This window comes from Miscanthus floridulus, chromosome 9 (assembly GCF_019320115.1).
Source record: "Miscanthus floridulus cultivar M001 chromosome 9, ASM1932011v1, whole genome shotgun sequence".
Classification (NCBI taxonomy): domain Eukaryota; kingdom Viridiplantae; phylum Streptophyta; class Magnoliopsida; order Poales; family Poaceae; genus Miscanthus; species Miscanthus floridulus.
In genome coordinates, this window is record NC_089588.1 from 44,241,238 (window position 1) to 44,255,348 (window position 14,111).

At 55.3% G+C, this 14,111-nt stretch overlaps 1 protein-coding gene across 1 annotated transcript; it reads right to left on the reverse strand.

Moving 5' to 3' along the window:
• Positions 1-306: 306 nt before the first annotated feature.
• LOC136479761 (secreted RxLR effector protein 161-like) lies at positions 307-987 on the reverse strand. The gene has a single exon (XM_066477516.1). The coding sequence runs from the start codon at positions 985-987 to the stop codon at positions 307-309; it is 681 nt and encodes a 226-aa protein (XP_066333613.1).
• Between the last annotated feature and the right edge of the window lie 13,124 nt (positions 988-14,111).

Genomic DNA, 14,111 nt, shown 5'->3' on the forward strand with positions numbered 1-14,111 from the left:
AATGTCTAATGCTATGCATGAGTATATGTACAACTTTAGTTGTACCTTACCAGGTACAAGGATGGTTGCCAAGTACTCCAACCCCCAACTACTCCAATCTAATCCTAGTACACAGCACATGTCCTATTGCCATGCTGCTATAGTGACTAGATGTGACAGCTGGGATCACTTTTGTGCCATCCCCTACTACGCAGGTATAGAGGGAGCAACAGATTATTTCTAACAATTCTTCCCCTAATCCTGCTGCTAACCCGATGCCTTGACCTCCACCATGCCAATCATCTTCTTCAGCTCAGAGAACTGAAGCTATCCGAGTGACTTGGTGAGGATGTCAGCGAGTTGTCGACCAGTTTCGACGAACTCGATGACGATCTGCCCTCCATCGACGCAGTCCCTAAGGAAATGAAACTTGACGTCGATGTGCTTGCTCCGATCATGGAGGATTGGATTCTTCGCGGGGGTGATGGCGGGATAGTTGTCCACCATTAGTGCTGGCGGACAAGCTTCCTCGCCTGTCTGCTCGCTCAGCAGCCGACATAGCCAAACAGCTTGGCACACCGCTGTGGCCATCGCCACATACTCTGCCTCACACGTAGACAGTGCCACCACCATCTGCTTCAGCGACAGCCAGGAAATTGGGGCCAACCCGAGGAAGACGAGCAAGCCGGAGGTGCTTCGTCTTCCATCGATGTCGCCCGCCATGTCTGCATTGCTGGAGACCGTGAGCCGTAGCCCACTTCCACCACCAGTCTTGGGGAAGACGATCACCTGATCCACCATCCTCTTAACGTACCACAGTAGCCACTTCACCACGGCCCAATGATCCTCTCGGGGATCCTCCATAAAGCGGCTGACATAGCCCACGGCGAACGCAATGTCCGGCCTCATGTGCACTATGTAGCGCAGCCCGCCGGCGATGCTTCGGTAGAGTGTTCCATCTACCTTCACCGTGGTGCTAGCCTTTGTCAGCTTCAGCCGCTCCTTCATCGGAGTACGCGCTTTGATTGAGCACAACGCATGAACCCAAGCGCGCCTAGCATGGCATCAAGCTTGGCATTCCACGCCCACGGGGCTTACCATAGCCTGTAGAGCACCTTGCACAGTCTGAGCACCTTGTGCTCTGCTCCCTTGATGATGAAGCCTAGAGCTTGCCTAACGAACACCGTCTCCTCTAGCTCACCATTGAGGAAGGCTGATTTCATGTCCAGGTGATGGACACGCCAGTCCTTTGCCGCTGCCAGAGCTAGCAGCAATCGAACAGACTCCAAGCGCGCCACCGGCACAAAAACTTCCTCGAAGTCGATGCCATCGTGCTAGATGAAGCCACGAGCAATGAGGCACACCTTGTGCTTGACGATGGCACCGTGCTCATCCCGCTTCACCTTGTACATCCACTTTAGCCTGATCGGACGGCATCCTGGAGGTGGATCGATGAGCTCCCAAGTCTCGTTTTCCTCGATCGCCTTCATCTCCTTCAGCATAGCCCGTCTTTCAATTGGCATCATGCTCGGCCAGCGTGAACTTGGGTGGCTCCTCTGCACTGATGAAAACTAGCTCTAGATCATCGAGCAGTCGACTCGCTAGGCCTAAGGACCCTATGTTGCCGACGATGTTGTCCAGCCTGTGGAACCGCACCTCCTCGCCATCGTGGAAGGCATCCACAAACTCACTAATGTCGCTTGGACAAGAGGCGAACTCAATCAGTGTCGATGGAGTCCCTTATTTCGTCAGAGTGGTCAGCACTGCTGTTGGAGTGCTTGGCACCCCTGCTAGAGTGCTCAACACCACTCCTGGACTGCTCGGCACCACTCCTGGTGTGGTCGGCACCACTGCAGGAGTGCTCGGTACCAGTCCTAGAGTGGTCGGTACCACTGCAGGACCACTTGGCTCCGCTACTGGAGTGCTCGACACCCATCCTGGAGTGGTCGGCACCACTGCAGGACCGCTCAGCACCACTACTGGAGTGCTTAGCACCCTAGCTAGAGTGTTGGGCACCGTTCCTAGAGTGATCGGCTCTGCTGCTGGAGTGGTCGACACCTCCTCTCCAGCATCTCCACCACCGTGGATGACCAAGTGCTCAACGACGAAGGTGCTGCTATAGCCACCAGCTTCCCCCGTGCCCGGACCATCCCAGTCCTAGGTCGCCTTCTCGTCAAAGATGATGTTGCACGAGACAACCACCTTGCCTCCACTTGGGTCATAGAGCCGATACGCCTTGGTGCCCTCCTCGTAGCCTAGGAGCACCATCGGCGTGCTCCTATCTTCTAGCTTGGTGAGGACCTGCTTCGTCTTCTTGACGTGGCCGATGCAACCTAATGTCCTGAAGAAGGATAGGCTCAACTTGCGCCCATACCAAGCTTTGAACGACGTCATGCCCTTCAAGGCCTTTATGGGCGCGTGGTTGAGGATGAACACAGCCATGGTCACCGCCTCACCCCAGAACTGTGCCGGCATGCTCTTGGCCTTCATCATGGATCGAGCCATGCCAACCACCATCTGGTTCTACCACTCCACCATGCCATTCTGCTGTAGTGAGTATGGTGTAGTGTGGTGTCACACCACAACCTGATATGCGCAGTACGCAGCGAACTCCACTGAAGTGAATTCACCGCCGTGATCTGTCCTCAGCACGCGTAGCTTCTTCTTGGACTCTACCTTCACCCACGCATGGAACCCCTTGATCGCCTCCTCTGCCTTGACCTTGCTCGTTAGGAGTTGCAGCCACATGTAGCGACTATAAGCATCCACGAGCAGAAGGAACTACCACCGCCCACCGTGCGTGGCCGGCGCGATTGGCCCACAGAGGTTGCCATGGATGAGCTCGAGGGCGTCTGTCGCGCGATACATGGTCGCCTTTGGAAACGGCAACCTCCTCTGCTTCTCGGCCAGGCACTGTCACACAGCTCACCTGCGTGCTCGATGTGGGGTAGCCCTCGGACCATCTTCTCTAGCTAACTGAGCACATCGAAGTTGAGATGTCCAAACCGGGCATGTCACAGCCACGGCTCCTCAGTGTGCCATGCCGCTAGGCACACCGGTTGCTCCACCTTCAAATCGAGCAAGTACAACGGATTACGGGAGCATTTTACCTTGGCGAGAAGACACCGCTCTCGATCGCGGATCTTCAAGATCCTGCTCTCGATCAGTACCTCGCACCCGCGCTCGTCTAGCTGCCTGATGCTGGCGATGCTCGAGCACAGCTATGGGATGTAGTACACATCCGTCAGCACGCGGTGCTTGCCGTTCTGACACCAGAAGATGTCAGTGCCATGGCCTCGAATCTCCATCTTTGAGCCATCACCGAACCACACAGACCTCGTCACGCCGCTGTCAAGCTCGAAGAAAGCCGCCTTGGAGCCGATCATATGGTTGCTAGCGCCGGAGTCTAGGTACCACCTCTGCTCCACCTCACCACCGACTCGTCCGAGATGGACTTGGGCGCATAGCTTGTCGATGTTGATGGCCCACGATGCAGTCCCCTGCTCCACAGTCGCCACCTCCTCTGCTTTCTCCTCTATCTCGACGTCGTGCAGCGCATAGAACATCGCCATCAAGAGAGTTGGCTTGTCGTCGTCCACCTAAGCTAGGTGAGCCTCAGCCTTCTTCTCCTTCTTTTAGTTCGGGCACTCCTTGGCCCAGTGGCCAGTCTTCCCATAGTGGCGGCAAGTTTCCCTACCTAGGGGCTCACCGTCCTTCTTCTTCCTCAACTGCGGGGCCTTGCCACGGCACTTTCCATCACCGCCGTGGCTGGAGGAGGCTTCCCCAGACCGCTTCTCCTGCATCCGAGTAGTCCACTCCTCCTCGGTGATCAGCAGCTTGCCGCCGATCGATGTTGCAGTCGCCCCTATGTGGTCGTCCACTACCCGCAGATGCCATGTTAGATCCTCAATCGTGAGGGTTCATAGGTCCGGCATCGTCTCGATGGAGAGAGCGATCTGGGTGTATTTGGGTGGTACAACACGCAGGTACTTGGAGATTGCCTCCTCATCGTCGATGACGATGCCATGCGCTGCCAGTTGGCTGATGAGGGACTACAACCGAAGGGTGAAGTCCTCCACCACCTCCCCATCGCAGAACGCCAGGTCGTCGTACTCCCGCCGTAGTTGTTGTGCCTTCGCCTTCTTTGCGCGGTCGAACCCGACCCGCATGGCCTTGAGGGCATCCCAAGCTTCCTTGGCAGAGTCCTTTGACCCCAACAGCTCTCGGTACTCTAGACGCATGGTCGCTAGGATTGCCTCCAGCGCCGAGCAGTCCTCCTCTTCATCCTCGGTGCCCCGGTCAACCGCCTTCCAGAGCCATTGGGCTCTAAGCTTGACCTTCATGGTCACCAACCACTCACCATAGTTGGTGCGAGTGAGGACCGGCCAGTTGGCTCCACCAACATCCTACACGGCCCTCTGGATGACCACCTCGTGATGCACCGGCGACTGGGACTGCCGTGGTGACTTCTCGCCACCGCCCTAACTACCGTCGCCCTCCATCATCGAAGGCGAACAGCCACCTCGTCTCTGATACCACTTGTTGGCCTAAGATCTCTCGCATGGGTGAGCAATCCACTCACCGACGCTCTCGCACACTCACACTAGGATAGAGGTTGAAGGGGGAGTGAGAACAGCACACCCACCCCAAACATGAACCAGCGTTGGCCAAAACTCTGCTCGGGTGTTGTGAACTGAACTTTTGATGTCTATTGCTATTGTAACACCTTTGGTGTTACGATCTTGCTTAGTACTTAGATTAAGGCCTAAAAGAAATTAACAAAACAAGTTTTTGGGTGTTAAAAATTTTAAAACTCACAAGAAAGGATAATTAAATTGTAGGTCTCATTTCTATGAGAAGAAAAGCGAATGGGATATTGCGAGTTAGTTCAATTAATGTGTAAACATTCTTATGAAATTCTAATAAGAAAAATAGGATAAGTTGTTTTAGATGTTCGACATGAAAAACGATTTATGTAAATAAAAATGTGACATAGCTTATAATTAGAAAGTGCCATTTTTGAAGAATTTTAATGTGCAAAATACTTAAAATAGTGCTTTAATATTTTGTTCCCATGAGTTAGTACGAAGTATGGACTAGGTCATGACATGTTGTCTAGTTGAAATAGACAAAGTTCCGACCTTTTAAAAATTCAATCAAAGGTGTTGATGGTTGTTTAGTTCAAGCGGGACTCCGGTCCTTTCTAAGCCTGCAACGATAATCGATGATGCCATTTCGACATTTAAATTCCAACAAAAATGATTAAGCAATTTTTATATGTTGGAGCACTTTTGGTTGTCCCAAGTTGAGCATAGTGTAGGTTATAATCGCGTTAGTTGTTGCGATACCCTCACATAAATTGTTCGAACTTCGCTAAGAACGCACTGCGAATTACAATCTGGTGCTCGTTCACGAACTAGCGTTCAGCGCTCGCACTCAGCAGCTCATCTCACCTACCTCGCCCCTGTCCGACGCTTGCGTTAATGAGGTGTGGACCGAGCCGCTGCTGCCCTCACGCTCGCCCCCTCTACGCTCTCTCCCATGTGCTCTCCTTCCCTCTCATTGCCTCTACCGAGCCGAGAGCACGCCATGGCCACCGCGATGAGCTCCTGCTGCTGCCGGCCGCAGCCGTTTCCACTACTCCTAGCCATCTTGCGCCGAGCCACCTGGCCACCTTGGCCAATGCCAGGCCATGGCCGCCACTGCCCTGACCCGTGTCCTCCTCCTTGGTGGCTCACCACCGCAGAGCGCCATGGCCGCCGCCCCTGCGAGTGGCCAGGCCACTCTTGGCCATGCCCGGTCGGGCCGCTACCGCCTACGGTCGAGACAGCCGCAGCTCCACGCCGCCTCCGTGCTGCTCGCCCGCTGCCACCATTGCGCCCCAGCCGGCCGCCAGCGCTCGTGGCTGGACCACCTCGGGACGCCTCCAGCGAGGCCACGGCCACCCATCGGTGCGCCGTGGCCGCCCGCCGCTGCCCCCGTGTGTCCTCCGGCAGACCTTGCTGGGCCGCGCCACTGCCGCCCAACAGTCACCCCACTTGCGTGTGTGGCCAGGGTGCCTCGGGCTGCCCCTGGCCATGCCGCCAACGCCCACAAGAGCAACAGACACCCTCGCTGCCCCTGCACACCGCCTCCGTCATCGCCGGCCACCCACCGTGCTGAATCGGCCACCGACCGGTTCCCCTGCCCCTGCTCTGCTCGTGAGGAGGAAGAAGAAGGATGAGGGTGAGAATAGAAACTTTTAGAGGGTTCCCAATGCAAATCTGTGACTCATATGAATAGTGTCGAATAGTGTATGTTGTATTGCGGGTTGATTAGGTAGAAGTGTGGGGGCTTTTCTGCAAAATGCGCACCCCGCCTGGGCCTAGTGTCGCGCCACCTTCTAGGGCCCCGGCCCCGTGGACCACAGCTGACTGTGGGCCGCTGCACGCGTGCTCAGTGGGCCGCCGGCCTCCGCTGGGCCACGTGTGCGCGTTTCGCTCTGGGCCGAGGCCGAGCCCAGTGCGACCCTTTTTCCTTTTTCTTATTTGCAGAAACTTCATAAATCCGTCAAAAAGTGTAGAAAATCACAAAAATGCCAAACCAATTTTGTTAAGTTTCTTAAATCATGATCTATCTGATAGTGTATTTCGTTCGCATAGGCTCTATATGTTTTAGGGTTGCTCTAATTATTTTAACATGCATAATATTGTTAAGACATAAACTTGTAGGAATTTCCATGATAAATCAGTGATAGTGTTAGCTCTAAAAATTTTACTGTAGGTTAGAAGTGTTATCAGGTGTTCTCTGTAATTTTTTGTAGCTGCAGAGAAATTAAATTGCTAAGATAGCAAATGAGCCCTAGTTTGAATATATAGTAAATCAAATAAATGAAATAAAGAAACACCTTGGAATTCTATAACTAAAACACTTGTTGGGAAATGACACCTTTCTCGATGACGTTGATACATAGATTAGTACATTAGTCATTATAGCTAGCTTGTTAGTTCGTAGTATGTACTCTGTTTTAAGAGTTGTTGTTGCCTTGTTAATTAACTGTTGCATCATCTCTGCATCGCATTGCATACCATAATAGGGACATCGATGCATCGTGGAGTCATCAGGAGTTGCTGGTGAGATTGTACTTTTGGAGATCGTGTCGCCAAGATGAAATACTAACTTTTGGTTATATGTTACCCAGGCAAGCCCCGGTGCATAACCCCTACTATTCTGCACTTTAATTTATGCTTGTGCATTAAGTTTTAAGGAGTTGAATGAAACCTACTTGCATATATATATCTTTATCCTATGAGTCCAACTAGTATGATAGGATCATGTAGATTGCTATGCTACAGGACTCCGGTAGAAGTCGAGTGATTGCCTGTCACTCGCGAGAGATAGGAAAGATGTTATTATTGCTATTATATTATTATCACCTGGAAAATATATATGAATGATAATTGAAGATCGGGCGGAATGGTGCTTTGGATCTAGACTTGGTTTGGCATTCGAGCAAGGCTCGGGATGCACTTGTTCCGCATGTGTCGGTTAAGGACCGACCGTTGCAATGGATGGTAGTCAGGTCACAGACTTATTATCCTGAACACATACTTGTGTATGGGCGCGGAAAGGCTCATTGCTCTCTTGTCATGGGTTCCGGCTCTTTCCGGACCGACTAATTAGAGGTGGGGATGGTGGAGGTCTAAGCACCGCACTGAGTCCGGGACTCAGGAGCGGGGCTTGAAGTCCAAGTTTAGACGGGAACCTAGACCCCGTGATAGGAGGATAGTGGGTTGGTCTTGCTTGTGCCTGGGGTACAAGCGAGGCGCGTGTTTCAGGGTACCCAGCTGGGATACATTGGTTCACGAATCATCGGGTGATCCTATACGATTTGTCTACAGTCTAGCATCGTAGTAAGAACTGGAATATGAAATATGGTAAAATGGTTCTGATTGCTTACCATCTGCTTGAAGGTAGTAAAGGTGCTTACCTAGAATGGATAGTTAATGAACTAATGATGACTGCTAATAAAATTAAATATAAGGATGCACGCTTAGTAATGACTCCTGCAGATGCAATAAATCCACAAGCTAGAGAGCATTGCATATTCCTTAGTCTTTTCTTTTCTCCTGACGGATAAGTCTTGCGGAGTACAATTTAGTACTCAGGGTTTCATTTCCCCCTGTTGGAGGTGACAGGCGGATAATAGAGCTGACTCTTGTGTGTGGAATCCTCCTGGTGGCTCAGATGGGATTCCTTTACGCTGCGATCCTAGTTTTTATTTATAACTCTCACCAAAGGTTTTTATAAATAGAAATTTTATAATCTGTTGTCATTAGTTATATATCAATGCTTCATCATACCATGAATAGATATTTATTTCTACTGTAACTCTGATCACATGTTTATATTCCGCTGTTAAATCAAATTGTTCATAACTCTGATGTTGTATTAAAAGTGATGTAAGAAATGGCTTAAGAATGTTGTAAGTTTTATTCTCTCATTTGTGATCCTCATGAAAAAATGTGGATTTTCGGGTTCTCCCTTGGGTGTGCTCGACGGAACTGCGTAATTTAGTATTCTCCCTTGAGTACTTAGTGTCTAATGGAAGGCAAGTACTCCTGAAAGACATTAGATTAGGTGGTTCTGCCACAGCTATGCATGAGTATATGTACAACTCTAGCTGTACCTTGCCAGCTATGATGCGCGGATACTTCTAGAGGGTAGCGTATCGCGTATCTGATACGTATCGGATACGGATATGTCTTGGATACGTATCCCAGGCGTGTCTCAAAAATCAGATACGTATTGTCGGGTACCTTAGAACGGGGTACCCCAAGCAAACATCAAATGGGTCGCTAAAGTCCCATCTAAAAAAATAAAAGGTAGAAGGTAAGTCGAGGGCCCCTCGCCCGCCACGACCAAGCCCACTGGGTCCTCCTCCTCGCCTTGAGCCTCGAGCGGGAGGTCTCGGCATCCTAACACAAACTCCGCTTCGTGCGAGGCTCCCCAGGGAAGGCCTCGGTAGGGAACGCCGTCTCTGCCTCGCCCGAGGCTCTCCACGGAAGGCCTCGGCAGGAGGTGCGTTCTCCGTATCGTGCGAGGCCTCTCGCGTGAGGCCTCGGCAAGGAGCCTGATCTCCGTCTCGCGCGAGGCCTCATTCTCCGTGTCGCTCGAGGCCGGCTCGTCCGCGGCCCGTCGCCCCCCGCCTCGGCCGACCCTCCCGACGGCGTGTCATGTCTCATTAATGCTTCAACCGCTCCCGCAATCTCAGCCGGACGATGGCTCAACGCCACAGAATGGCCGACGGGACCCGAGGTCGCATCAGTGCCATACCGGCCAGGACAGGGCATGGCGGGGATTACCGGCCACTGTGTCCTAACGCTGTGTCCACGATCTGCGCCATACCGGCCGGGACAGGGCACGGTGGGGATTACCGGCCACTGTGTCCTAACTCTGTGTCCATGATCTGCGCCATACATGCTGGGACAGGGTACGGCAGGGATTACCGGCCACTGTGTCCTAACGCTGTGCCCACGACCGGCCGCCCACTCGAGGCCTCGGCACCGTACACCAAGGTCTCGGCTATCTTGGGGTTTGTGCCTGCCGAGACCCCTCCACTGCGATGCAGCCTCGGCACCGACCAAGCCTCGGCTTCGCACACAGTCCGTCCACAGTGGTCTACACGATCGCCACCGCACCCACTCCGAGGTTGTCCCGGGGCTCCCACGACGCACAGGATCGGATGTGATGGCCACGCCGCCCCAGTGCTCCAAGGACAGACCTCTCCGACGACCACGTCGCCACAGGAACAGGCCACAGGGCTCAGACATGCCACCCCTGTTGGTACGACGCCGCATAGTAATGCATGTACTGCCCTTGTCCTCCCTTCAACTATAAAAGGAGAGGACTTGGGCCACTAAGGGGGGGAACAAAAAAGAACATTGGGTAACACACACGCACACATCCCAGCCGCTTGAGGGCAACGTCTTAGACGGCCCACACGACAACCTGCCGAGACCTGGGACTAGTTCCTTCTCTCCCTTAGCTTGTAACCCCCTACTACGAGCACTTCGGTGCAAGGAATACAAGTTCGATCTCTCAGACTGGACGTAGGGCACCGATTGCCCGAACCAGTATAAATCTTGTGTCTCTTTGCATCACCATCCAGAATCGGGAGCACGCAGAACAAATTCACTGGTCGGTTGAGGACCCCCCGGTCCGAAACACCAACAGTTGGCACGCCAGGTAGGGGCCTCTGCGTGTCAGTTTCGTCATCCCAGCAGGTTCCGGATGGCAGACCCCATACGACCATTGCGTCTCGGCACCGTAGTTTGGTTCGGGAGCCTAGAGTTCATGTCTCTAGGGCATGAGTACGACATGGTACTCCTCACTCCTCGAGCCCCACCGTCCGACGATGAAGTTACGCACCGGCAGCCCATGCGCAGGCGGCGCCCGGGCGGCCGCTCTCGCCGCGCTCGCCAGGCACGACGCGAGCAAGGCCACCCCGATGCTATGCGAACCCGGGGCGGCACGCCACTCCCCGCTGATATCCTATGACCAGCTGTTGGCACAGGGTCCCTGGCTGGGGACCTGTCTAGCCTGAGCTTGGACAAAGGAAAATCGCTGGTGGCACGCGGCGATGCCTAGTCATCAAGCTCCGCTCCACCACTCCCTGAAGAACCGACCCCGGTGGAGTAGAATCTGGCGACGGCACCATCCCCATACCCCTTTGGGTTGAGAAATGCCGCCGCCTCTTACGCCTACGCTTACACTGCCGCTCACGAGGATCCCTCGGAACGTCGCTAGCGCTTCGCTCTTGACCTGAGCACCCACGCCGACTCCTCGGATGAGGACGAGGCATGGCCCGGACTGGATTTCTCCAGACTCCACGACCCTGGGGCTTTGCGCCAGTTCTTGGCCGCAAGCGACTACTGCCTCGGCTACTCCGACTCCGACGACGAAGGCACTTACGACCCCACTCGCGAGTGTTTTCACGTCGGGCTCGGGATGCCGAGGGCCGGCGAAGAGGATGAGGGGGCAGGTAGTCGTTCCCCGCTTCGTCCAGGGGCGGGCGCCGCCACGCCCCCACGCAATGTCCTGCCGGCCGCACGAAATGAGAACGTCGCTCTTGCACGACCTCAGCGCCCAGACCTAGAGCAGCTCCATGAGCTCCAGGCCAAGGTCGAACAAGAACAACTCCTTCTGCAGCAGCTTCGAGACTCTCTCGAACAAGAACAGCGAGCTCACGGCGAAGGCGGAGGAGCCCGACGGAGGGCCCGCGATGTGCATCACCGCATCCATGACGATGAAGGGAGTGAGCAACCCCCAGTCTTCAATCGCGCTAGCCAGAATGTCGCGCCTGCGGCAATGCTGGTCCGCGCAATGCCCGAGCCTTCTACCACGGAGGGGCGGTGGGTCCGCGGCGAGCTCCGGGATCTCCTAGAGACCGCCGCGGTTCAGCAGGCCGAGAGTTCCGCCTCCCGGCGACATGGGGGCGCCTCGAACCTGCCCACGGCACCGCCTCGGCAGGACAGGGAAGCCCCGGCTCGTCCCGAGCCCGACCGAGCACCAATAGCCCACAGGGTCCCCGTGCTTCTGGACCGCCTCGGCAAACGACGCGAGGTGCAGGGAGACCATGAGGTGGTCAGCAGGCGACGACGCCACGACAACGAGGGGCCCGCTCGGGGCTACCACCCACACCGAGGCGGTCACTACGATAGCGGGGAGGACCGCAGTCCTTCCCCTGAACCGCCAGGCCCTCGGGTCTTCAGCAGGGCCATCCGTGCTGCTCTTTTCCCCGCCCAGTTTCGGCAACCAGCAAATCTCGCGAAGTACAGCGGCGAGACCAACCTTGAACTATGGCTTGCCGATTACCACCTGGCCTGCCAGCTAGGTGGCACGGACGATGACCTGCTCATCATCCGCAATCTCCCCTTGCTCCTGTCGGACTCGGTGCGAGCCTGGCTCGAGCACCTTCCTCCCTCGCAAATCCACGACTGGCGCGACTTGGTTAGGATCTTCGTCGGGAACTTCCAGGGCACATACGTGCGTCCTAGGAACTCCTGGGATCTTAAGAGCTGTTGCCAGAAGCCGGATGAGTCTCTCCGAGACTTCATCCGGCGCTTCTCCAAACAGTGCACCGAGTTGCCCAGCGTCGGCGACTCGGAGATCGTCCAGGCTTTCCTCTCCGGCACCACTTGTTGGGACTTGGTCCGAGAGCTAGGTCGAAACGTGCCGCGCTCTGCTGCCGTGCTCCTCGACATCGCCACCAGCTTCACCTCGGGTGAAGAGGCTGTCGGAGCCATCTTCCTCGACACCGACACCAAGGGTAAGCGGAGGGACGAGGTCCCCGAGGCCTCAGCCTCCCACCTCCCCAAGAGAAAGAAAAAGGGGCGCCTAGGGAAGCAGGAGGTCCTGGAGGCTGATCTCGTCGTGGCCACAGAGCGCAAGAATCCTCGAGGCTTCAAAGGCCCTAGGCCCTTCGACGACATGCTCAAGAAACCCTGCCCTTACCACCAGAGCCCGGTCAAGCACGCTCTCGAGGATTGCACCATGCTGCGGCGCTACTACGCCAGGCTCGGGCTCCCCGACGATGACACCAAGCAGAAGGGCGCTGGCGGCCGGGACGAAGACAAGGACGACAGGTTCCCCGAGGTACGCAACGCCTTCATGATCTTCGGTGGGCCCTCGGCATGCCTTACAGCGTGGCAGCGCAAGAGGGAACACCGAGAAGTCTTCTCGGTCAAGGTGGCCACCCCCCAGTACCTCGACTGGTCTCAAGAGGCAATCACCTTCGATCGAGATGACCACCCTGACCATGTTCCGAATCCCGGGCAGTACCCACTGGTTGTCGACCCGATCATCGGCAACACCCGACTCTCCAAGGTGTTGATGGACGGAGGCAGTGGCCTCAACATCCTCTACGTCAATACCCTGGAGCTCTTGGAGATCGACCGGTCGAGGCTCCAAGGAGACGTCGCCCCCTTCCATGGCATCATGCCAGGGAAGCGCACGCGACCCATCGGGCGCATCGACCTCCCTGTCTGCTTCGGCACCCCCTCCAACTACCGCAAGGAAGTCCTCACCTTCGAGGTAGTCGGGTTCGGGGGAGCCTACCACGCCATCCTGGGGTGGCCGTGCTATGCCAAGTTCATGGCAGTGCCCAACTATACCTACCTCAAGCTCAAGATGCCAGGCCCTGGCGGTGTCATCACGGTTGAGTCCACGTACGAACATGCATACGACTGCGACGTCGAATGCATCGAGTACGCCGAGGCTCTTGCGGAGGCTGAGACCCTCATCGCCCACCTCGACCAACTCAATGGCGAGGTGCCTGACTCCAAGCATCGCGCGGGGGCGTTCGAGCCCGCTAAAACCATCAAACTCATCCCGGTCGACCCTGCCTGCCCCGACGACCGAGCGCTGAGGATCAGCGCCACCCTCGACATCAAATAGGAAGCCGTGCTCGTCGACTTTCTCCGTGCAAACGCTGACATATTCGCATGGAGTCCCTCGGACATGCCGGGCATACCAAGGGAGGTCGCCGAGTACGCCCTGGACATCCGGGCCGGATCTAGACCGGCGAGGCAACGCCTGCGCCGCTTCGACGAGGAAAAGCGCAGGGCCATTGGAGAGGAGGTGCAGAAACTCTTGGCGGCCGGGTTCATCAAGGAAGTGTCCCACCCAGAGTGGTTGGCTAACCCCGTGTTAGTCAAGAAGAAAAATGGGAAATGGAGGATGTGTGTAGACTACACCGGTTTGAACAAAGCCTGTCCAAAGGTCCCCTTCCCATTACCTCGAATCGATCAAATTGTTGATTCCACTGCAGGGTGCGAGACCCTGTCTTTCCTTGATGCGTACTCTGGTTACCATCAGATCAAGATGAAAGAGTCCGACCAGCTCGCGACTTCTTTCATCACACCATTCGGCATGTACTGCTACGTGACGATGCCCTTCGGCCTCAGAAACGCAGGTGCCACATACCAACGGTGCATGACCTAGGTCTTTGGCGACAACATTGGGCGGACCGTCGAGGCCTACGTAGACAACATCGTGGTCAAGACCAGAAAGGCCGAGGGTCTTGTCGACGACTTGAGGACAACCTTCAAATGCCTTAGAGAGAAGGGCATCAAGCTCAACCCCGAGAAGTG